This window comes from Panulirus ornatus, chromosome 5, assembly GCF_036320965.1.
Source record: "Panulirus ornatus isolate Po-2019 chromosome 5, ASM3632096v1, whole genome shotgun sequence".
NCBI classification, from domain to species: domain Eukaryota; kingdom Metazoa; phylum Arthropoda; class Malacostraca; order Decapoda; family Palinuridae; genus Panulirus; species Panulirus ornatus.
The window spans coordinates 2180363-2203340 of record NC_092228.1 but is presented as its reverse complement, the minus strand read 5'-3'; the positions used below and the strand labels follow the sequence as shown (position 1 = coordinate 2203340).

Here is a 22978-nt window from a genome sequence, read left to right as displayed (position 1 = left end):
ATGCTTACTGTGTATCTGTGCTTGTATGAGGAATGAATTTATACAAATACGTACAAATTTACTATTAGTATGCAATAGTTAGGAACAGAAAACTTTTTCAGAATATGTCTACAAGGAATACAGTTTTGGTATATTTCATCCCCTCCCCTCTGTCTCATCCTTTTTTCCTTCCCCTTCGCCATTTCACCCATCTCCATCCGTTTGTTCCCCCTCCCCCCCTTCAGCCCTGGACGGCCACCACTGAGTCCGACACTATCCCGCAGCAGGTCGCTTGACTCCTGCCGTGAGCACAAAATGCCGACGATGAGACGACCTGGGCCTCCAGCTGGGGGCTCTCAGTCCGAAGAAGAAGCGCTGCAATCAGGTATGTACTGCTTAGATTTTTTGTTTTGAATGTTTCAGGTTCAAAAAGCATATTGTAGGTCATAGAGTTATCTTACTGTGGGTTGCTTAAAGTCAAGTTCATACCAGTGAAAAAGTATTATTACCTGATATACATTGTGAAATGCATTCCCCAGAAAGGCAAATTAGGACATATGGTACAGTATATAAGTTATTGATATTTGGGAGATTATTTTTAAAAGAAAATAAGCATCTTTTCATCCTGCCGTAGATAGATATGGATCCTTTTAAATGATTTATTCTGATTGAAAGAAATTGCTTATCAAGTGAATCATTAAAAATGAAGTCAGTGATTGTTTACAATCATTTTGAAGGTTTGTTGCATGTGTTTGATGATAGAGTAGCAGATATAGGGTGTTTTGGTTGAGGTGGTGTGCAAAGCGAAAGGGTTAGGGAGAATGATTTAGTAAACAGAGAAGAGGTAGTAAAAGCTTTGCGGAAGATGAAAGCCGGCAAGGCAGCGGGTTTGGATGGTATTCCAGTGGAATTTATTAAAAAAGGGGGTGACTGTATTGTTGACTGGTTAGTAAGGTTATTTAATGTATGTATGACTCATGGTGAAGTGCCTGAGGATTAGCGGAATGCTTGCATAGTGCCATTGTACAAAGGCTAAGGGGATAAAAGTGAGTGCTCAAATTTTTCAGAGGTATAAGTTTGTTGAGTATTCCTGGGAAATCATATGGGAGGGTATTGATTGAGAGGGTGAAGGCATGTACAGAGCATCAGATTGGGGAAGAGTGGTGTGGTTTCAGAAGTGGTAGAGGATGTGTGGATCAGGTGCTTGCTTTAAAGAATGTATGTGAGAAATACTTAGTAAAGCAAATGGATTTGTATGTGACATTTATGGATCTGGAGAAGGCATATGATAGAGTTGACAGAGATGCTCTGTGGAAGGTATTAAGAATATATGGTGTGGAAGGCAAGTTGTTAGAAGCAGTGAAAAGTTTTTATCGAGGATGTAAGGCATGTGTACGTGTAGGAAGAGAGGAAAGTGATTGGTTCTCAGTGAATGTTGGTTTGCGGGATGGGTGTGTGATGTCTCCATGGTTGTTTGATTTGTTTATGGATGGGGTTGTTAGGGAGGTGAACACACGAGTTTTGGAAAGAGGGGCAAGTATGCAGTCTGTTGTGGATGAGAGAGCTTGGGAAGTGAGTCAGTTGATGTTCACTGATGATACAGCACTGGTGGCTGATTCAGGTGAGAAACTGCAGAAGCTGGTGACTGAGTTTGGTAAAGTGTGTGAAAGAAGAAGCTGAGAGTAAATGTGAATAAGAGCAAGGTTATTAGGTACAGTAGGGTTGAGGGACAAGTCAATTGGGAGGAAAGTTTGAATGGAGAAAAACTGGAGGAAGTGAAGTGTTTTAGATATCTGGGAGTGGATTTGGCAGCGGATGGAACCATAGAAGCGGAAGTGAATCATAGGGTGGGGGAGGGGGCGAAAGATCTGGGAGCCTTGAAGAATGTTTGGAAGTCGAGAACATTATCACGGAAAGCAGAAATGGGTATGTTTGAAGGAATAGTGGTTCCAACAATGTTATATGGTTGCGAGGCGTGGGCTGTAGATAGAGTTGTGCGGAGGAGGGTGGATGTGCTGGAAATGAGATGTTTGAGGACAATATGTGGTGTGAGGTGGTTTGACTAGGTAAGTAATAATAGGGTAAGAGAGATGTGTGGTAATAAAAAGAGTGTGGTTGAGAGAGCAGAAGAGGGCGTTTTGAAATGGTTTGGTCACATGGAGAGAGTGAGTGAGGAAAGATTGACCAAGAAGATATACGTGTCAGAGGTGGAGGAAACGAGAAGTGGGAGACCAAATTGGAGGTGGAAGGATGGAGTGAAAAAGATTTTGAGTGATCGGGGCCTGAATATGCAGGAGGGTGAAAGGCGTGCAAGGAATAGGGTGAATTGGAACGATGTCGTATACCGGGGTCAACATGCTGTCAGTGGATTGAACCAGGGCATGTGAAGCGTCTGGGGTAAACCATGGAAAGTTGTGTGGGGCCTGGATGTGGAAAGGGAGCTGTGGTTTCGGTGCATTATTACATGACAGCTAGAGACTGAGTGTGAATGAATGTGGCATTTGTTGTCTTTCCTAGCGCTACCTCGCGCACATGAGGAGGGAGGGGGTTGTTATTTCATGTGTGGTGGGGTGGCGATGGGAATGAATAAGGGCAGACAGTATGAATTATGTACATGTGTATTTACGTATATAACTGTGTGTGTGTATATATATATATATATATATATATATGTATGTATATATATGTATACATTTTTTTTTTTTTTTTTGCTTTGTCGCTGTCTCCCGCGTTTGCGAGGTAGCGCAAGGAAACAGACGAAAGAGATGGCCCAACCCACCCCCATACACATGCCTTGATTCAATCCACTGACAGCATGTCAACCCCGGTATACCACATCGCTCCAATTCACTTTATTCTTTGCCCTCCTTTCACCCACCTGCATGTTCAGGCCCCGATCACACAAAATCTTTTTCACTCCATCTTTCCACCTCCAATTTGGTCTCCCTCTTCTCCTCGTTCCCTCCACCTCCGACACATATATCCTCTTGGTCAATCTTTCCTCACTCATTCTCTCCATGTGACCAAACCATTTCAAAACACCCTCTTCTGCTCTCTCAACCACGCTCTTTTTATTTCCACACATCTCTCTTACCCTTACGTTACTTACTCGATCAAACCACCTCACACCACACATTGTCCTCAAACATCTCATTTCCAGCACATCCATCCTCCTGCGCACAACTCTATCCATAGTCCACGCCTCGCAACCATACAACATTGTTGGAACCACTATTCCTTCAAACATACCCATTTTTGCTTTCCGAGATAATGTTCTCGACTTCCACACATTCTTCAAGGCTCCCAGAATTTTCACCCCCTCCCCCACCCTATGATCCACTTCCGCTTCCATGGTTCCATCCGCTGCCAGATCCACCCCCAGATATCTAAAACACTTCACTTCCTCCAGTTTTTCTCCATTCAAACTCACCTCCCAATTGAATTGACCCTCAACCCTACTGTACCTAATAACCTTGCTCTTGTTCACATTTACTCTTAACTTTCTTCTTTCACACACTTTACCAAACTCAGTCACCAGCTTCTGCAGTTTCTCACATGAATCAGCCACCAGCGCTGTATCATCAGCGAACAACAACTGACTCACTTCCCAAGCTCTCTCATCCCCAACAGACTTCATACTTGCCCCTCTTTCCAAAACTCTTGCATTCACCTCCCTAACAACCCCATCCATAAACAAATTAAACAACCATGGAGACATCACACACCCCTGCCGCAAACCTACATTCACTGAGAATATATATATATATATATATATTTTTTTTTTTTTTTTGCTTTGTCGCTGTCTCCCGCGTTTGTGAGGTAGCGCAAGGAAACAGACGAAAGAAATGGCCCAACCCACCCCCATACACATGTATATACATACGTCCACACACGCAAATATACATACCTACACAGCTTTCCATGGTTTACCCCAGACGCTTCACATGCCTTGATTCAATCCATTGACAGCACGTCAACCCCGGTATACCACATCGCTCCAATTCACTCTATTCCTTGCCCTCCTTTCACCCTCCTGCATGTTCAGGCCCCGATCACTCAAAATCTTTTTCACTCCATCTTTCCACCTCCAATTTGGTCTCCCACTTCTCCTCGTTCCCTCCACCTCCGACACATATATCCTCGTGGTCAATCTTTCCTCACTCATTCTCTCCATGTGCCCAAACCATTTCAAAACACCCTCTTCTGCTCTCTCAACCACACTCTTTTTATTTCCACACATCTCTCTTACCATTACATTACTTACTTGATCAAATCACCTCACACCACACATTGTCCTCAAACATCTCTTTTCCAGCACATCCACCCTCCTGCGCACAACTCTATCCATAGCCCACGCCTCGCAACCATACAACATTGTTGGAACCACTATTCCTTCAAACATACCCACTTTTGCTTTCCGAGATAATGTTCTCGACTTCCACATATTCTTCAAGGCTCCCAGGATTTTCGCCCCCTCCCCCACCCTATGATTCACTTCCGCTTCCATGGTTCCATCCGCTGCCAAATCCACTCCCAGATATCTAAAACACTTTACTTCCTCCAGTTTTTCTCCATTCAAACTTACCTCCCAATTGACTTGACCCTCAACCCTACTGTACCTAATAACCTTGCTCTTATTCACATTTACTCTTAACTTTCTTCTTTCACACACTTTACCAAACTCAGTCACCAGCTTCTGCAGTTTCTCACATGAATCAGCCACCAGTGCTGTATCATCAGCGAACAACAACTGACTCACTTCCCAAGCTCTCTCATCCACAACAGACTTCATACTTGCCCCTCTTTCCAAAACTCTTGCATTCACCTCCCTAACAACCCCATCCATAAACAAATTAAACATATATATATATATATATTGGGGAAGAGCAGTGTGGTTTCAGAAGTGGTAGAGGATGTGTGGATCAGGTGTTTGCTTTGAAGAATGTATGTGAGAAATACTTAGAAAAGCAAATGGATGTGTATGTAGCATTTATGGATCTGGAGAAGGCATATGATAGAGTTGATAGAGATGCTCTGTGGAAGGTATTAAGAATATATGGTGTGGGAGGCAAGCTGTTAGAAGCAGTGAAAAGTTTTTATCGAGGATGTAAGGCATGTGTACGTGTAGGAAGAGAGGAAAGTGATTGGTTCTCAGTGAATGTAGGTTTGCGGCAGGGGTGTGTGATGTCTCCATGGTTGTTTAATTTGTTTATGGATGGGGTTGTTAGGGAGGTAAATGCAAGAGTCTTGGAAAGAGGGGCAAGTATGAAGTCTGTTGGGGATGAGAGAGCTTGGGAAGTGAGTCAGTTGTTGTTCGCTGATGATACAGCGCTGGTGGCGGATTCATGTGAGAAACTGCAGAAGCTGGTGACGGAGTTTGGTAAAGTGTGTGGAAGAAGAAAGTTAAGAGTAAATGTGAATAAGAGCAAGGTTATTAGGTACAGTAGGGTTGAGGGTCAAGTCAATTGGGAGGTGAGTTTGAATGGAGAAAAACTGGAGGAAGTGAAGTGTTTTAGATATCTGGGAGTGGATCTGTCAGCGGATGGAACCATGGAAGCGGAAGTGGATCATAGGGTGGGGGAGGGGGCGAAAATTTTGGGAGCCTTGAAAAATGTGTGGAAGTCGAGAACATTATCCCGGAAAGCAAAAATGGGTATGTTTGAAGGAATAGTGGTTCCAACAATGTTGTATGGTTGCGAGGCGTGGGCTATGGATAGAGTTGTGCGCAGGAGGATGGATGTGCTGGAAATGAGATGTTTGAGGACAATGTGTGGTGTGAGGTGGTTTGATCGAGTAAGTAACGTAAGGGTAAGAGAGATGTGTGGAAATAAAAAGAGCGTGGTTGAGAGAGCAGAAGAGGATGTTTTGAAATGGTTTGGGCACATGGAGAGAATGAGTGAGGAAAGATTGACCAAGAGGATATATGTGTCGGAGGTGGAGGGAACGAGGAGAAGAGGGAGACCAAATTGGAGGTGGAAAGATGGAGTGAAAAGGATTTTGTGTGATCGGGGCCTGAACATGCAGGAGGGTGAAAGGAGGGCAAGGAATAGAGTGAATTGGAGCGATGTGGTATACAGGGGTTGACGTGCTGTCAGTGGATTGAATCAGGGCATGTGAAGCGTCCGGGGTAAACCATGGAAAGCTGTGTAGGTATGTATATTTGCGTGTGTGGACGTGTGTATGTACATGTGTATGGGGGGGGGTTGGGCCATTTCTTTCGTCTGTTTCCTTGCGCTACCTCGCAAACGCGGGAGACAGCGACAAAGTATAAAAAGAAAAAAAAAAAAAAAAAAAATATATATATATATATATATATATATATATATATATATATATATATATATATATATATATATATATATATATATATATCGCTACCTCGCAAACGCGGGAGACAGCGACAAAGTATTAAAAAAAAAAAAAAAAAAAAATATATATATATATATATATATATATATATATATGTATTTTTGTTTGTTTATTTTTATTATGATTGATTGCTGTTTCCCACGTCAGCGAGGTAATGCCAGGAAACAAAGACCCATCCACTCATATACACACATATGTACATGCTCATACAAGTGCATATACATACATATACATGTCAACATATACATACTTAAACATACACATACACTGCCATATACATATATACACATGTACATATTCATACTAGCTTGCCTTTATCCATTCCCAGTGCCACCCTGCCCCACAGGAAACAGCACTGCCACCCCTGCATCTTGTTAACTTGAACTAGTTTCCAGAGGATTTCACCATGGCTATTTTATTTCTTTATGGATGGGGTGGTAAGGGAGGTGACTGCAACTCTGTCTGTCTCTCTTGCTGCATACACAGTTCTGTTGGCAACTTTACTTCCTCATCTCACCACTCACTACCCATTCTCACATACCTGCCACATACTTCTCTCACATGTATATATACTTAATCACTAATTTGTTTCCTACTCTAGGAGACCCTTCTATCTTTATAGGGCTGCAGCAGCACTCAGTAAATATTGAGTGTCTCTAGTAGTGCATTTGCATCTTGGGCATGATGGGTTTTGAGGTGTGTTGTGAAATTGTTTTTGTAATGTGGGAGTGAACAGAAGTGTTCAGAGTATAGATGGGAAAGAGTGTAAGGTGCATGGCTGGGTATTTTCTGCCTGGTGGGGTAGCACCTAGAGCTGAGTTGGGAGGGCAATTACATAGTGTTTGTTTGTTTGTTTAATTCCATGTGTTTATGTTTAATCAGCATTGTGTTTGTTGGAGGAAGGGAGATCTGTGAGTGTAGGTTCCAAACTGTGTGGCATGGGACAGTTTCTTTGTTTCATCCAAGGGTTCATGGTTTGTTATGGATAGGTTTGGATAAGATGGGTCTAAAGCTGTTGCAAAGAAGTGAGTGCCAAGCATATTGAGTTGAGATTGTATTAAAGGTCTTTTTTCCACATGTTAGATGTTTGTGGTTGCAAGGCATATTGCCATTTTATGTATTATTATTCAGTAGCCTGAGGGACTCTTTCTCCTGGGGCTGCAGCTTCAAGGCTGCATTACAAACAGTAGCATAGACAGGATGGACTCCTTTGGAATGAGAAGTTCTTTCATGTCATTATTCTCTGACTATACAACCAAGTTTCCTCCCCAGACATTTAATATGCTCTAGCCTAAACCACACATCACCTGCCCAGTCATCCACCCTTTTAAAAGCAGATTTAACAGAGCTGCAGACCACACAAAATAAAGCACTTACAGCTTGTTAAGAAAAAGATATTATGGGAGGGGAAAAAGTAACGCCAGTCAAGTTTGAATGTGAATGGTGAAGATCTTAGCAACCGGTGGAAAATTGTGCTTTATGATTTGACTTTTATTTTCTAATGTTCATCCAACTGTTGTGTGTGACAGATCATGGAAAAGTGTATGCAGCCTATTTGTCATGTGGTGGTAACATAGTTGAGTGGACTGATACTCCTCCAATATAGTCATTTTATATATCTTCCGTATTTTTTTACTTAGAAAGTTTATGTTGCACAATTGTATGCTACCTCACAACAGAAATTCTTTCTTGATATTTTAAGCAGTATCTGAAATTCAAGCAAGAAATGGAACCAAGTAATTTTACTGAACATGACTGGTCTTTATTTGACTCTAGCCTTGTGAACAGTACTTCAGCCCAAAGTTGTGGTAATGAATAAGAAAACTAGATGCTAATGACATTATTTAGGCCTCAATAAGATAACTCTGATATTGACCTTAGGAATTATGCACAGTTTTATAGATCAATAAAGGCACCTCTGGTTTTACAGAAACAGAAGTAGTGGTATTGTTTAAACCTTTGACTTCATTTAGTAATAACTTTAGGGAAAAATATGGCCTTTGATTATTTTTTTTAATTCAGTAAGTAAAAGAGATAGTGTCATTGATGTTAAAAGCATCCCTACTTTCAAATATCTGTACCTTTAGTGGATGACTAATGATTGTTTAGTAAATTCTTCAAATTATTTTTTATCAAGCATTTGAAGCTCTTACTTGTTATGTTATTGAAGATCTATAGAGTTCAGTGTGTTCACTTATGATAGTTGTTTACATTAAGATTGAGCTATGACTTATATATATTTCTAGGATATACAGTCACATTGTGAAATTTTTACATTTGCAAGTCATCATCTATGCTTTATACTTCTTAAAACTTGGCAAAATTCTTTGAAAAGTATTTATAAACATTTACAGAATGTTTAACTGTAGACAATCTTTGAAGTATTTTGTTAGAGGCCTCATATTTTCTTTTCCCTCGTCACAAAAACTTTCATTGAATTAATCAGTTCCAAAGTTGCCACTTGTTTCCATGTTTTCATATATATATATATATATATATATATATATATATATATATATATATATATATATATATATATATATATATATTATATATATATGTATATATATATATATATATATATATATATATATATATATATATATATATATATATATGTATATATATATATATATATATTTCTAATTGCTCCAAGGACCTGATGTTACCCAGATCTCCTCTCCAGAGGCCCCAGCAGCTCAAGACTGCACTATTTCCAGTAATAGGGAAATGATAGACTCTTTTGGGGTAAGAAGTTCTTTGATGAGATCGTACTCCTAATGATATAACCTCACCATAGGTGGCTTTCCTTTCATAGTGTAATCTTGAACAGGCAGAAGAGGGTGTGTTGAAATAGTTTGGACACATGGAAAGAATGAGTGAAGAAAGATTGACAAAGAGGATATATGTGTCAGAGGTAGAAGGAATGAGAAGAAGCGGGAGAACAAATTGGCGGTGGAAGGATGGAGTGAAAAAGATTTTGAGCGATCGGGGCTTGAACACACAGGAGGGTCAAAAGTGTGCAAGGAATAGAGTTAATTGGGGAGGATGCTGTTTCATGTGAGGCAGGGTGGTGAAGGGAATAGATGAAGGCAGCAAGTATGAATACGTACATGCATATATATGTATATGTCTGTATGTATATGTATGAATATGTTGCAATGTATAGGTATGTATATGTGCATTTGTGGGCGTTTATGTATGTACATGTGTATGTGGGTGGGTTGGGCCATTCCTTCATCTGTTTTCTTGTGTTACCTCACTATTGCCAGAGACAGCGACAAAGTATGATAAAAAAAAAATTTTATTTATATATATATATATATATATATATATATATATATATATTTATTTATTTATTTTGCTTTGTCGCTGTCTCCCACGTTTGCGAGGTAGCGCAAGGAAACAGAGGAAAGAAATGGCCCAACCCATCACCATACACATGTATATACATACACGTCCACACACGCAAATATACATACCTATACATCTCAATGTATACATACATATACACACACAGACACATACATACATACCCATGCACACAATTCACACTGTCTGCCTTTATTCATTCCCATTGCCACCTCGCCACACATCGAATATATATATATATATATATATATATATATATATATATATTTTTTGCTTTGTCGCTGTCTCCCGTGTTAGTGAGGTAGCGCAAGGAAACAGATGAAAGAAATGGCCCAACCCACCCCCATACACATGTATATACATACGTCCACACACGCAAATGTACATACCTACACAGCTTTCCATGGTTTACCCCAGACGCTTCACATGCCCTAATTCAATCCATTGACAGCACGTCAACCCCTGTATACAACGTCGATCCAATTTACTCTATTCCTTGCCCTCCTTTCCCCCTCCTGCATGTTCAGGCCCCGATCACACAAAATCTTTTTCACTCCATCTTTCCACCTCCAATTTGGTCTCCCACTTCTCCTCGTTCCCTCCACCCCCGACACATATATCCTCTTGGTCAATCTTTCCTCACTCATTCTCTCCATGTGCCTAAACCATTTCAAAACACCCTCTTCTGCTCTCTCAACCACGCTCTTTTTATTTCCACACATCTCTCTTACCCTTACGTTACTTACTCGATCAAACCACCTCACACCACACATTGTCCTCAAACATCTCATTTCCAGCACATCCATCCTCCTGCGCACAACTCTATCCATAGCCCACGCCTCGCAACCATACAACATTGTTGGAACCACTATTCCTTCAAACATACCCATTTTTGCTTTCCAAGATAATGTTCTCGACTTCCACACATTCTTCAAGGCTCCCAGAATTTTCGCCCCCTCCCCCACCCTATGATTCACTTCCGCTTCCATGGTTCCATCCGCTGCCAGGTCCACTCCCAGATATCTAAAACACTTTACTTTCTCCAGTTTTTCTCCGTTCAAACTTGCCTCCCAATTGACTTGACCCTCAACCCTATTGTACCTAATAACCTTGCTCTTATTCACATTTACTCTTAACTTTCTTCTTTCACACACTTTACCAAACTCAGTCACCAGCTTCTGCAGTTTCTCACATGAATCAGCCACCAGCGCTGTATCATCAGCAAACAACAACTGACTCACTTCCCAAGCTCTCTCATCCCCAACAGACTTCATACTTGCCCCTCTTTCCAAAACTCTTACATTCACCTCCCTAACAACCCCATCCATAAACAAATTAAACAACCATGGAGACATCACACACCCCTGCCGCAAACCTACATTCACTGAAAACCAATCACTTTCCTCTCTTCCTACACGTACACATGCCTTACATCCTCGATAAAAACTTTTCACTGCTTCTAACAACTTTCCTCCCACACCATATATTCTTAATACCTTCCACAGAGCATCTCTATCAACTCTATCATATGCCCTCTCCAGATCCATAAATGCTACATACAAATCCATTTGCTTTTCTAAGTATTTCTCACATACATTCTTCAAAGCAAACACCTGATCCACACATCCTCTACCACTTCTGAAACCACACTGCTCCTCCCCAATCTGATGCTCTGTACATGCCTTCACCCTCTCAATCAATACCCTCCCATATAATTTACCAGGAATACTCAACAAACTTATACCTCTGTAATTTGAGCACTCACTCTTATCCCCTTTGCCTTTGTACAATGGCACTATGCACGCATTCCGACAATCCTCAGGCACCTCACCATGAGTCATACATACATTAAATGACCTTACCAACCAGTCAATAATACAGTCACCCCCTTTTTTAATAAATTCCACTGCAATACCATCCAAACCTGTTGCCTTGCCGGCTTTCATCTTCCGCAAAGCTTTTACTATCTCTTCTCTGTTTACCGAATCATTTTCCCTAACCCTCTCACATTGCACACCACCTCGACCCAAACACCCTATATCTGCCACTCTATCATCAAACACATTCAACAAACCCTCAAAATACTCACTCCATCTTCTCACATCACCACTACTTGTTATCACCTCCCCATTTGCGCCCTTAACTGAAGTTCCCATTTGCTCCCTTGTCTTACGCACTTTATTTACCTCCTTCCAGAACATCTTTTTATTCTCCCTAAAATTTAAAGATACTCTCTCACCCCAACTCTCATTTGCCCTCTTTTTCACCTCTTGCACCTTTCTCTTGACCTCCTGTCTCTTTCTTTTAGACAATGCAAAGGTGAGTAATGTGGCAGTTGAGGGAATAATTGGTATACATGGGGTGTTCAGTGTTGTAAATGGAAATGGTGAAGAGCTTGTAGATTTATGTGCTGAAAAAGGACTGGTGATTGGGAATACCTGGTTTAAAAAGCGAGATATACATAAGTATACGTATGTAAGTAGGAGAGATGGCCAGAGAGCGTTATTGTATTACGTGTTAATTGACAGGCGCGCGAAAGAGAGACTTTTGGATGTTAATGTGCTGAGAGGTGCAACTGGAGGGATGTCTGATCATTATCTTGTGGAGGCTAAGGTGAAGATTTGTATGGGTTTTCAGAAAAGAAGAGTGAATGTTGGGGTGAAGAGGGTGGTGAGAGTAAGTGAGCTTGGGAAGGAGACTTGTGTGAGGAAGTACCAGGAGAGACTGAGTACAGAATGGAAAAAGGTGAGAACAATGGAAGTACGGGGAGTGGGGGAGGAATGGGATGTATTTAGGGAATCAGTGATGGATTGCGCAAAAGATGCTTGTGGCATGAGAAGAGTGGGAGGTGGGTTGATTAGAAAGGGTAGTGAGTGGTGGGATGAAGAAGTAAGATTATTAGTGAAAGAGAAGAGAGAGGCATTTGGACGATTTTTGCAGGAAAGAAATGCAATTGAGTGGGAGATGTGTATATATATATATATATATATATATATATATATATATATATATATATATATATATTTTTTTTTTTTTTATACCTCGTCGCTGTCTCCCGCGTTTGCGAGGTAGCGCAAGGAAACAGACGAAAGAAATGGCCCAACCCCCCCATACACATGTACATACACACGTCCACACACGCAAATATACATACCTACACAGCTTTCCATGGTTTACCCCGGACGCTTCACATGCCTTGATTCAATCCACTGACAGCACGTCAACCCCTGTATACCACATCGCTCCAATTCACTCTATTCCTTGCCCTCCTTTCACCCTCCTGCATGTTCAGGCCCCGATCACACAAAATCCTTTTCACTCCATCTTTCCACCTCCAATTTGGTCTCCCTCTTCTCCTCGTTCCCTCCACCTCCGACACATATATCCTCTTGGTCAATCTTTCCTCACTCATTCTCTCCATGTGCCCAAACCATTTCAAAACACCCTCTTCTGCTCTCTCAACCACGCTCTTTTTATTTCCACACATCTCTCTTACCCTTACGTTACTTACTCGATCAAACCACCTCACACCACACATTGTCCTCAAACATCTCATTTCCAGCACATCCATCCTCCTGCGCACAACTCTATCCATAGCCCACGCCTCGCAACCATACAACATTGTTGGAACCACTATTCCTTCAAACATACCCATTTTTGCTTTCCGGGATAATGTTCTCGACTTCCACACATTTTTCAAGGCTCCCAAAATTTTCGCCCCCTCCCCCACCCTATGATCCACTTCCGCTTCCATGGTTCCATCCGCTGACAGATCCACTCCCAGATATCTAAAACACTTCACTTCCTCCAGTTTTTCTCCATTCAAACTCACCTCCCAATTGACTTGACCCTCAACCCTACTGTACCTAATAACTTTGCTCTTATTCACATTTACTCTTAACTTTCTTCTTCCACACACTTTACCAAACTCCGTCACCAGCTTCTGCAGTTTCTCACATGAATCCGCCACCAGCGCTGTATCATCAGCGAACAACAACTGACTCACTTCCCAAGCTCTCTCATCCCCAACAGACTTCATACTTGCCCCTCTTTCCAAGACTCTTGCATTTACCTCCCTAACAACCCCATCCATAAACAAATTAAACAACCATGGAGACATCACACACCCCTGCCGCAAACCTACATTCACTGAGAACCAATCACTTTCCTCTCTTCCTACACGTACACATGCCTTACATCCTCGATAAAAACTTTTCACTGCTTCTAACAACTTGCCTCCCACACCATATATTCTTAATACCTTCCACAGGGCATCTCTATCAACTCTATCATATGCCTTCTCCAGATCCATAAATGCTACATACAAATCCATTTGCTTTTCTAAGTATTTCTCACATACATTCTTCAAAGCAAACACCTGATCCACACATCCTCTACCACTTCTGAAACCACACTGCTCTTCCCCAATCTGATGCTCTGTACATGCCTTCACCCTCTCAATCAATACCCTCCCATATAATTTACCAGGAATACTCAACAAACTTATACCTCTGTAATTTGAGCACTCACTCTTATCCCCTTTGCCTTTGTACAATGGCACTATGCACGCATTCCGCCAATCCTCAGGCACCTCACCATGAGTCATACATACATTAAATAACCTTACCAACCAGTCAACAATACAGTCACCCCCTTTTTTAATAAATTCCACTGCAATACCATCCAAACCTGCTGCCTTGCCGGCTTTCATCTTCCGCAAAGCTTTTACTACCTCTTCTCTGTTTACCAAATCATTTTCCCTAACCCTCTCACTTTGCACACCACCTCGACCCAAACACCCTATATCTGCCACTCTGTCATCAGACACATTCAACAAACCTTCAAAATACTCATTCCATCTCCTTCTCACATCACCACTACTTGTTATCACCTCCCCATTTACGCCCTTCACTGAAGTTCCCATTTGCTCCCTTGTCTTACGCACCCTATTTACCTCCTTCCAGAACATCTTTTTATTCTCCCTAAAATTTAATGATACTCTCTCACCCCAACTCTCATTTGCCCTTTTTTTCACCTCTTGCACCTTTCTCTTGACCTCCTGTCTCTTTCTTTTATACTTCTCCCACTCAATTGCATTTTTTCCCTGCAAAAATCGTCCAAATGCCTCTCTCTTCTCTTTCACTAATACTCTTACTTATATATATATATATATATATATATATATATATATATATTTTTTTTTTTTTTTTTTTTTTTGCTGTCTCCCGCGTTTGCGAGGTAGCGCAAGGAAACAGACGAAAGAAATGGCCCAACCCACCCCCATACACATGTATATACATACGTCCACACACGCAAATATACATACCTACACAGCTTTCCATGGTTTACCCCAGACGCTTCACATGCCCTGATTCAATCCACTGACAGCGCGTCAACCCCGGTATACCACATCGATCCAATTCACTCTATTCCTTGCCCTCCTTTCACCCTCCTGCATGTTCAGGCCCCGATCACACAAAATCTTTTTCACTCCATCTTTCCACCTCCAATTTGGTCTCCCACTTCTCCTCGTTCCCTCCACCTCCGACACATATATCCTCTTGGTCAATCTTTCCTCACTCATTCTCTCCATGTGCCCAAACCATTTCAAAACACCCTCTTCTGCTCTCTCAACCACGCTCTTTTTATTTCCACACATCTCTCTTACCCTTACGTTACTTACTCGATCAAACCACCTCACACCACACATTGTCCTCAAACATCTCATTTCCAGCACATCCATCCTCCTGCGCACAACTCTATCCATAGCCCACACCTCCCAACCATACAACATTGTTGGAACCACTATTCCTTCAAACATACCCATTTTTGCTTTCCGAGATAATGTTCTCGACTTCCACACATTCTTCAAGGCTCCCAGGATTTTCGCCCCCTCCCCCACCCTATGATCCACTTCCGCTTTCATGGTTCCATCCGCTGCCAGATCCACTCCCAGATATCTGAAACACTTTACTTCCTCCAGTTTTTCTCCATTCAAACTTACCTCCCAATTGACTTGACCCTCAACCCTACTGTACCTAATTACCTTGCTCTTATTCACATTTACTCTTAACTTTCTTCTTTCACACACTTTACCAAACTCAGTCACCAGCTTCTGCAGTTTCTCACGTGAATCAGCCACCAGCGCTGTATCATCAGCGAACAACAACTGACTCACTTCCCAAGCTCTCTTATCCCCAACAGACTTCATACTTGCCCCTCTTTCCAAAACTCTTGCATTCACCTCCCTAACAACCCCATCCATAAACAAATTAAACAACCATGGAGACATCACACACCCCTGCCGCAAACCTGCATTCACTGAGAACCAATCACTTTCCTCTCTTCCTACACGTACACATGACTTACATCCTCGATAAAAACTTTTCACTGCCTCTAACAACTTGCCTCCCACACCATATATTCTTAATACCTTCCACAGAGCATCTCTATCAACTCTATCATATGCCTTCTCCAGATCCATAAATGCTACATTCAAATCCATTTGCTTTTCTAAGTATTTCTCACATACATTCTTCAAAGCAAACACCTGATCCACACATGCACACATATATATATATATATATATATATATATATATATATATATATATATATATATATATATATTTATATATATATATATATATATATATATATATATATATATATATATATATATATATATATATATATATATATATATATATATTCTTTCTTTCTTTCATACTATTCGCCATTTCCCGCATTACCGAGGTAGCGTTAAGAACAGAGGACTGGGCCTTAGAAGGAATATCCTCACCTGGCCCCCTTCTCTGTTCCTTCTTTTGGAAAATTAAAAAAAAAAAAAACGAGAGGGGAGGATTTCCAGCCACCCGCTCCCTCCCCTTTTAGTCGCCTTCTACGACACGCAGGGAATACGTGGGAAGTATTCTTTCTCCCCTATCCCCAGGGATATATATATATATATATATATATATATATATATATATATATATATATATATATATATATATATATATTGAAGCAAGGCATGTGAAGCGTCTGGGGTAAACCATGGAAAGCTGTGTAGGTATATATATTTGCGTGTGTGGACGTATGTATATACATGTGTATGGGTGGGGGGGTTGGGCCATTTCTTTCGTCTGTTTCCTTGCGCTACCTCGCAAACGCGGGAGACAGCAACAAAGTATAATAAAATAAATATAATATATATATATATATTATTTTTTATTATTATACTTTGTCGCTGTCTCCCGCGTTTGTGAGGTAGCGCAAGGAAACAAACGAAAGAAATGGCCCAACCCACCCCCATACACATGTATATACATACGTCCACACATTCAAATATACATACCTACACAGCTTTCCATGGTTTACCCCAGACGCTTCACATGCCCCGATTCAATCCACTGACAGCACGTCAACTCCGGTATACCACATCGCTCCAATTCACTCTATTCCTTGCCCTTGCCCTCCTTTCACCCTCCTGCATGTTCAGGCCCCGATCACACAAAATCTTTTTCACTCCATCTTTCCACCTCCAATTTGGTCTCCCTCTTCTCCTCGTTCCCTCCACCTCCGACACATATATCGTCTTGGTCAATCTTTCCTCACTCATTCTCTCCATGTGACCAAACCATTTCAAAACACCCTCTTCTGCTCTCTCAACCACGCTCTTTTTATTTCCACACATCTCTCTTACCCTTACGTTACTTACTCGATCAAACCACCTCACACCACACATTGTCCTCAAACATCTCATTTCCAGCACATCCATCCTCCTGCGCACAACTCTATCCATAGCCCACGCCTCGCAACCATACAGCAATGTTGGAACCACTATTCCTTCAAACATACCCATTTTTGCTTTCCGAGATAATGTTCTCGACTTCCACACATTCTTCAAGGCTCCCAGAATTTTCGCCCCCTCCCCCACCCTATGATCCACTTCCGCTTCCATGGTTCCATCCGCTGCCAGATCCACTCCCAGATATCTAAAACACTTCACTTCCTCCAGTTTTTCTCCATTCAAACTCACCTCCCAATTGACTTGACCCTCAACCCTACTGTACCTAATAACCTTGCTCTTATTCACATTTACTCTTAACTTTCTTATATATATATATATATATATATATATATATATATATATATATGTACAAAGGCAAAGGGGATAAGAGTGAGTGCTCAAATTACAGAGGTATAAGTTTGTTGAGTATTCCTGGTAAATTATATGGGAGGGTATTGATTGAGAGGGTGAAGGCATGTACAGAGCATCAGATTGGGGAAGAGCAGTGTGGTTTCAAAAGTGGTAGAGGATGTGTGGATCAGGTGTTTGCTTTGAAGAATGTATGAGAAATACTTAGAAAAGCAAATGGATTTGTATGTAGCATTTATGGATCTGGAGAAGGCATATGATAGAGTTGATAGAGATGCTCTGTGGAAGGTATTAAGAATATATGGTGTGGGAGGAAAGTTGTTAGAAGCAGTGAAAAGTTTTTATCGAGGATGTAAGGCATGTGTACGTGTAGGAAGAGAGGAAAGTGATTGGTTCTCAGTGAATGTAGGTTTGCGGCAGGGGTGTGTGATGTCTCCATGGTTGTTTAATTTGTTTATGGATGGGGTTGTTAGGGAGGTAAATGCAAGAGTTTTGGAAAGAGGGGCAAGTATGAAGTCTGTTGGGGATGAGAGAGCTTGGGAAGTGAGTCAGTTGTTGTTCGCTGATGATACAGCGCTGGTGGCTGATTCATGTGAGAAACTGCAGAAGCTGGTGACTGAGTTTGGTAAAGTGTGTGGAAGAAGAAAGTTAAGAGTAAATGTGAATAAGAGCAAGGTTATTAGGTACAGTAGGGTTGAGGGTCAAGTCAATTGGGAGGTGAGTTTGAATGGAGAAAAACTGGAGGAAGTGAAGTGTTTTAGATATTTGGGAGTGGATCTGGCAGCGGATGGAACCATGGAAGCGGAAGTGGATCATAGGGTGGGGGAGGGGGCGAAAATTCTGGGGGCCTTGAAGAATGTGTGGAAGTCGAGAACATTATCTCGGAAAGCAAAAATGGGTATGTTTGAAGGAATAGTGGTTCCAACAATGTTGTATGGTTGCGAGGCGTGGGCTATGGATAGAGTTGTGCGCAGGAGGATGGATGTGCTGGAAATGAGATGTTTGAGGACAATGTGTGGTGTGAGGTGGTTTGATCGAGTGAGTAACGTAAGGGTAAGAGAGATGTGTGGAAGTAAAAAGAGCGTGGTTGAGAGAGCAGAAGAGGGTGTTTTGAAGTGGTTTGGGCACATGGAGAGGATGAGTGAGGAAAGATTGACCAAGAGGATATATGTGTCGGAGGTGGAGGGAGCAAGGAGAAGAGGGAGACCAAATTGGAGGTGGAAAGATGGAGTGAAAAAGATTTTGTGTGATCGGGGCCTGAACATGCAGGAGGGTGAAAGGAGGGCAAGGAATAGAGTGAATTGGAGCGATGTGGTATACCGGGGTTGACGTGCTGTCAGTGGATTGAATCAAGGCATGTGAAGCGTCTGGGGTAAACCATGGAAAGCTGTGTAGGTATGTATATTTGCGTGTGTGGACATATGTATATACATGTGTATGGGGGTGGGTTGGGCCATTTCTTTCGTCTGTTTCCTTGCGCTACCTCGCAAACGCGGGAGACAGCGACAAAGTATAAAAAAAAAAATATATATATATATATATATATATATATATATATATATATATATATTTTTTTTTTTTTTATACTTTGTCGCTGTCTCCCGCGTTTGCGAGGTAGCGCAAGGAAACAGACGAAAGAAATGGCCCAACCCACCCCCATACATGTGTATATACATACACGTCCACACACGCAAATATACATACCTACACAGCTTTCCATGGTTTACCTCAGACGCTTCACATGCCCTGATTCAATGCACTGACAGCACGTCAACCCCGGTATACCACATCGATCCAATTCACTCTATTCCTTGCCCTCCTTTCACCCTCCTGCATGTTCAGGCCCCGATCACACAAAATCTTTTTCACTCCATCTTTCCACCTCCAATTTGGTCTCCCACTTCTCCTCGTTCCCTCCACCTCCGACACATATATCCTCTTGGTCAATCTTTCCTCACTCATTCTCTCCATGTGCCCAAACCATTTCAAAACACCCTCTTCTGCTCTCTCAACCACGCTCTTTTTATTTCCACACATCTCTCGTACCCTTACGTTACTTACTCGATCAAACCACCTCACACCACACATTGTCCTCAAACATCTCATTTCCAGCACATCCACCCTCCTGCGCACAACTCTATCCATAGCCCACGCCTCGCAACCATACAACATTGTTGGAACCACTATTCCTTCAAACATGCCCATTTTTGCTTTCCGAGATAATGTTCTCGACTTCCACACATTCTTCAAGGCTCCCAGGATTTTCACCCCCTCCCCCACCTTATGATTCACTTCCGCTTCCATGGTTCCATCCGCTGCCAGATCCACTCCCAGATATCTAAAACACTTTACTTCCTCCAGTTTTTCTCCATTCAAACTGAGCGTGCAATTTCATAGAACACATAATGCCCTTCGACAGTTGGATTTGAACCTCTACTTCTTGTGTACAAGCTGGGAATTTTAACGACTAGGCTATGTACTCCTTCACCTAGTCGCTATGTACCCAGCTCCCACACAAGTGGTAGAGGTTCAAATCCTGCTATCAGATGCCATTTTGTGATTGTGTGTGTGTGTAGCATTAGCAGACTACACCTACTCTTGGATACACCATTAGTGAAAAGTCACCTTGGCATGTTATCATCATTGGAGCACAAACTCATCAAAGAATTTTTCACTCCAAAGGAATGTATCCTTTCCCTTTTATTGATTATAGTGCATCCTTGAAGCTACAAGAAGCCCTGAAGAAGTGGTTTTATGATAATAGATATTTCTGTATGTGTGTATGTATCATGGTAACTAGTAAAGAACAAGTTAGTTTCTGATCATGTGATGAATTTCAATAGATATAAGTTTAACAAAACCAGAGGTTGCCTTAAATGAAGAATTATCCTGAAAGGATTTGTTAATATGAAAGTAGGAACTGTTTTGTATGACTTCAGCAAAATATAAGTTTATCTGGTAGTTAGCCTCCAGTTCTTAGTAAAATATGCCACTTTGATCAACTTTTGCTAATTCTGTATAATTGTAATCTTTGTTTGATAAAACAAAATTTGAACTAATTAATTAGATGTCAGCTTAAACGTTTTCCACAGAGGGTCAGAAATTTCACATCTTTATAGTAGGTTCATTGAAACAATTCAGCAGGTTTTACCAGATTTTAATTATATGAAATATTAACCCAGAGAGTACAATGAATGGGAGATTTTAGCTCAGATTTTTAAAACTTCAAAAGCCATGTGAGAGGATATGAAACTATTTGAAAAATAATCATGATTAAGAAAAGCATTTGTAAATGTGTTAATATCGAGAAAGATACTTTTTATTGGGAAGGATTCATTGTTAAAATAATGTAAAGAAACTTTTGTTGGAGAAAGTTCTTGATGAGATAGATTATTATATTTCGAATATTTCCTTAAACTGAGTTGTTACAGTTTGTAAGACATTCATAGATGAAGAAAATGTATTATAAGATTCTAATTTTGATTGATATATGAAACTTGAATGTTTTATCATCTTAGTTATTGGTTTTTGTATTTGGGAAACCTTTGCATCAGGCAGGTTGAATTTGAAGTTATTTATGTTTAAGCAATTTACCTAGACATTTTGAATTACAGTTACTCATTAAAAGTCCCAAAACTATAGTATAGTGAGTAATGGCCCTAAATCACTACAGATAAATGACCACAAGTAATTAGGAAATTGCTGAGTATGTAAACAAGGTCCATGGAATTTCCTAAGCTCATAATTAGATGGCTACATTAGGTCTATCTTAGTAAATGTTGGTGGGAACATGTCATGATTCATCAAGTATAAGGGTGAATGGAACAACAGTGTGGTGGACTTCAGATGTTCAGATGCATTACTGATACAATGGGGAACTTTTCTAAAAGCAAAGCTGTGAGTTGTTATTAAGCTCTTTTAAAAGCACACAGGTATGCTTTAACTGACCCTACAGTTTTCCTGAGCATATTTGTATATGCAGACTTTGTCCACCAAAAACTTCCTCAGTCCCTTTTTTGAAGCAGCAAGTTCAAGTTAAAGAAGTTCCTAAAACTGAGAATTAAAGGTCCATGGATATTACTACAACTGTTTGTAAAATCATGGAACTTGTCCTTATTGACAGATTGTAAGGCTGTATATGTACCACAGGTCATGAATTTTATAGCAGAAAAGGTTACTGCATAGTGAACATTTCAGTCTTGAAAGAAATCATTGTCATCTTGATAAAAGAGGCCTGCCACTCTGTATTATATTGATGCAAAAGAAGATATTTATTTGCTCATGAGAATTATTGGAAATTTACTCACACAGTCTGAAACAAGGATAACATCTTATCCAGTAAAACTCAGTTTTTTGTATACCTATTAGGAATTGATGGCTCTGTGAGGAAATATTTCCTGTGATGGTCAAATATTCTATGGGGATCTGTCAAGTTGGTACACTTTTTCAGAGAATAGGAGTAATGGGGATGATGTAAATGTGCATTAATGCTTAGTAAGAATTTTAATTTTGTGGTACTTCTGTCAAATTTGAATGTCCTCAAAGCTGGTGATGCAAAGTAACATCTTTATTTAGCACTTTTGACAAAATATGCTGTTTCTGTGGGTGAAAAGAGTGTGTGGGGAATAAATTAAGAAAATTTGAGGATGAAAGTTCTAGGCACTGCTACAAACTAATTTAGACACAGGTGTGTGCAAGAAAAGGTTAAGAGGTTGTGGAACCTTTGAGTAGAGTGTGAAAGGTGCAGAATGAGATTAGAGTGTGTGTTAATTGATAGATACACAAAACCTAGTTTTGATTACTTAATACTCTGGGTTGTGTATAAAATCACAAGGAGTCACCTCAACTAGATTGAGAGATTTTGTAAGATGACTTGCTTACATGCTGCAACATCTGTAAAGTGCAAGTTTTGTCATGTATACATTTTATAAATATGAATTGCCTGTGGACAAGAGCCCAGTTATTGTTTTCCATTTGGGGTTGCTGAAAAGTGTCATGGTCATAGTTACATGAAATGCTTGTAATCTGCATATTACCTTTATTTAGAAGCCAGAAAAAAATTTTAGATTCAAAATCAGGAAGATTTGTTTACATTACT

General features: G+C 40.7%; 2 protein-coding genes across 16 annotated transcripts in view; one reads left to right on the top strand and one right to left on the bottom strand.

Moving 5' to 3' along the window:
* LOC139747180 (D-aminoacyl-tRNA deacylase 2-like) overlaps positions 1 to 22978 on the bottom strand; it is a 258158-nt gene that overhangs the window by 36986 nt on the left and 198194 nt on the right. The gene's annotated exons all lie outside the window — the stretch shown is intronic.
* The window catches only part of mmd (disintegrin and metalloproteinase domain-containing protein mind-meld), a 378549-nt gene that overhangs the window by 227073 nt on the left and 128498 nt on the right, over positions 1 to 22978 (top strand). For 9 of the 15 annotated variants that reach the window (XM_071659048.1, XM_071659145.1, XM_071659085.1 and 6 more), the window contains exon 21: positions 225 to 364. In XM_071659048.1, the coding sequence (XP_071515149.1) occupies positions 225 to 364 (140 nt within the window). The remainder of the gene's footprint in view (positions 1 to 224; positions 365 to 22978) is intronic. The other 6 variants (XM_071659154.1, XM_071659103.1, XM_071659095.1 and 3 more) reach the window with 2 other exon arrangements.